The sequence below is a fragment of the Panulirus ornatus genome, chromosome 52 (assembly GCF_036320965.1).
Source record: "Panulirus ornatus isolate Po-2019 chromosome 52, ASM3632096v1, whole genome shotgun sequence".
NCBI classification, from domain to species: Eukaryota; Metazoa; Arthropoda; class Malacostraca; order Decapoda; family Palinuridae; genus Panulirus; species Panulirus ornatus.
The window spans coordinates 8,613,285-8,616,183 of NC_092275.1; the positions used below are offsets into that span (position 1 = coordinate 8,613,285).

Here is a 2,899-nt window from a genome sequence, read left to right on the forward strand (position 1 = left end):
CGGAGAAATGTAATGATGAAAATAAGGCAATTTATACTGTTGGTTTGGTACTAAGGGGGTGGGCAGACTATAGGACAAAATCCTGAGGGGTGGGGAGCATTGTCGAAAAGATAAGACAGAGGTTGCTTCGTTAACGAATCATTGAAGTACACGGGCTAAGGTGTTCACTGCAAGAGAAAGGCAGTTGTTCCAAGACACTTTAGGAAACGAAGATTGTACCACACCGCGTCAGAGGTTACAGACGAGTATGGGAAAGGGTAAAGATTCGGTAAATTCACGAGGTGAGGAGGTGTATATGAAAGCCACATATGGGATCACCACTAGACCTTGCGTGCAAAAACTTTTCCGAAATATTTATGGAATTTAGAAATGTAAATATTTGAAACTTTTTTTTTTGGGGGGGGGAAGCAATGATTGGAATGTTTTAGGTCGGTGTCTTATCTTAGGGACGAGTTGTACAAAGGCACGCTTTTAAGGAAGAGGAACTGGATTTTTCAAACACGAGAGGAAATAGGCAAGTAAGGATTGATGCTCTTTTTCTGTTAAAGTTCGTTAGGACATATCATCTGGGACAATTATTGTTCACATCAAGAAAGCACTATAATTTTGACGGTTAACATCTTAGTGAAATTAGAATAGTGATTGATATGAATTACTAATGTTACTAGATATGCCTTTGTTCAAGAAACATGTTCAATAGAATTGATGTTAACTTGCTATCGCGTCTGGTTTTCCACAAATCATGGTCTTTGCTAAAGGGAATTCGTACTATTAGGTGAAGGAGAATCTGGCGAACTGGGAGAGGTACGAATTAATACATACTGAAGGTTATCCAATTGATAAAGAAAAAATAAAAGTTTAGAACTAAAATGAAATAGTCTAGTTTAATTTCAGTACGCATTCAATAAATGGATTACGGGACTGAAGCTATATTATTTAAGAAGAGCTTTATCGTTGAAAGATGGAGTTTGTAGTAGGATATACTCTTTAGTATAATGAACTGTTATCCACTTTTCCTGTGCAATCTAAATTTCTCAGCCTTCATCATATCTGTCAACTCAAAAGTTAAGAAAATCTATGTGAAAGACGTTCGGAACGTGTCACTGATCATGGGCTTCAGCAAAAGAGCTGTGGAGAAATTAATTGAATCTATACATAGTTATTAGGAATACTGATTGCCTTTTATTGTTCTCGCTGGGTTGTATTATCTTTATTGGAAATATTTTTTTCCAAGGCATACTGCGTCTAGGGCTTTACCCCTTCGTCCTAGAAGGGGTAACAAATTGAAGAAGGGTTTAGGACTAAGAATTTTATGAAATCCGTTTTCATGCATTTTGTTTACAGTAGGCGTTTACCAAAGTACAAGCAAAAATATTCAAGATATATATCGCAAAGAATGTAAATTTATTGTCTCTAAAATATTTCTGCAAATTTTACTGTTAATGGTAGTATGTCAAGGATGGGTTACAGTCGGGACAACATTGGTCAGGATGAGGAGGGCGAGTACATGGTACGTGTGGAGGTGGAGGGCAGTCGCGAAGAAAACACGTCACCATCCCATGTTGACAAGAACAGAAGGTGCAGGGGTCAATGGGGTCCTGCCACGTTTCCCCCTCGTTGCGTGGAGCGCCTTGGCGATCTGTACAACTGTAAATATAAAATATTGAAGTATTTAAGATTTATGCAAAAATCAGTTAAAAACTTTCAATGGCGTTTAAGATACTCGCGATTTTATAAGATATATTAGCAAATTTGTAGATTAAGAGATTCGAGATAAATATACTAGAATTGTAGTAAATTTAACAGAACGAGATTGACAAATTTCCTGGGACTTAAGGCTTATTGTTTTGTGTAGGTAATATATTAATAAAAAAAAGTAATGTGAAAGTTCCGTAAATATAGATGACGGATCATAACTCTTTGGGAGGGATGCTTATTTGACAGTTGAGCGACATGTAAAATGTTGTGAATAAAGATAATCATCGAAATTTTATAGTTATATCAATACCTACGAATGTTCAAGGAAGAAACATTAGGCAAATTGACATCTTCGAATGTTTAAGGACGAAATATTAGCACAATTGACATCTTCGAATGTTTAAGGACGAAATATTAGCACAATTGAAGTGTTTAAGCATCTTTAGAAATTTGAAAGAGGGTAAAGTATGCGTGTTATTGGGAATGCCAAGATAAAATATGCAGTATATAAACATTAGATTACGTAATGTGCAAGAAATTACACTACCTTTTAGGAAAAAAGGTGTAATCTGTAGTACAAAAGTTGTGTACAATCTTGTTTATACTTGAAGTTAAAATATGAAAACTTACCCTATTATGGAACAGTCCCATTGTGGGCAACAAGGTCCAGGAATTTCGACACAGTGCGGGTGTGGTTTAGGGTAACATCTTACATGAAGTTGTCGACACATTATATTGCCACGCGTGCATGAACATTGTCGACATCCATTAGCAATCCACGTTTCACCTTCAGATCTAATTTGTCCTGTTTCATCAACACACCGTTGGGAACCTATAGAAATTACAGACAAGAACGAAATAGCTATATGCATAGAACCAGTATGTATAGACAGTCACCAAAAGCAAAATCTGTTTTTCAAAATGCCATTCGGAGATTTCAAATGAATGTTAAACAGCAACAAAATTTCAGAAATTCATAGTCTTAGCCAAGCATTTCATGCTAAACACTAAAATCACCATCGGAAAAGAAAATACTTACTATACAGAATATCACAAAAAGAAAAAGGTACCATTGAAAACATCAGTACCATTAATAAACCCATAATGTCCTCTCAAATGAAACTTCCAACGCAAGTAAATACTAAACAGAAAAATAATCCGGTTATATGCGATCAACTCCGAGACTGGATGTGCACTGATA

General features: G+C 35.9%; 1 protein-coding gene across 1 annotated transcript; it reads right to left on the reverse strand.

Annotated features, from left to right (window-relative positions):
- Positions 1–1,294: 1,294 nt before the first annotated feature.
- Positions 1,295–2,899, reverse strand: LOC139765032 (von Willebrand factor C and EGF domain-containing protein-like). Its single transcript, XM_071692112.1, has 3 exons — positions 2,738–2,899; positions 2,329–2,530; positions 1,295–1,647 (listed from the first exon to the last, which is right to left on the reverse strand). Exons 1-3 carry the CDS (start codon positions 2,799–2,801, stop codon positions 1,440–1,442), a joined length of 474 nt encoding a protein of 157 aa, XP_071548213.1. The 5' UTR covers positions 2,802–2,899; the 3' UTR covers positions 1,295–1,439.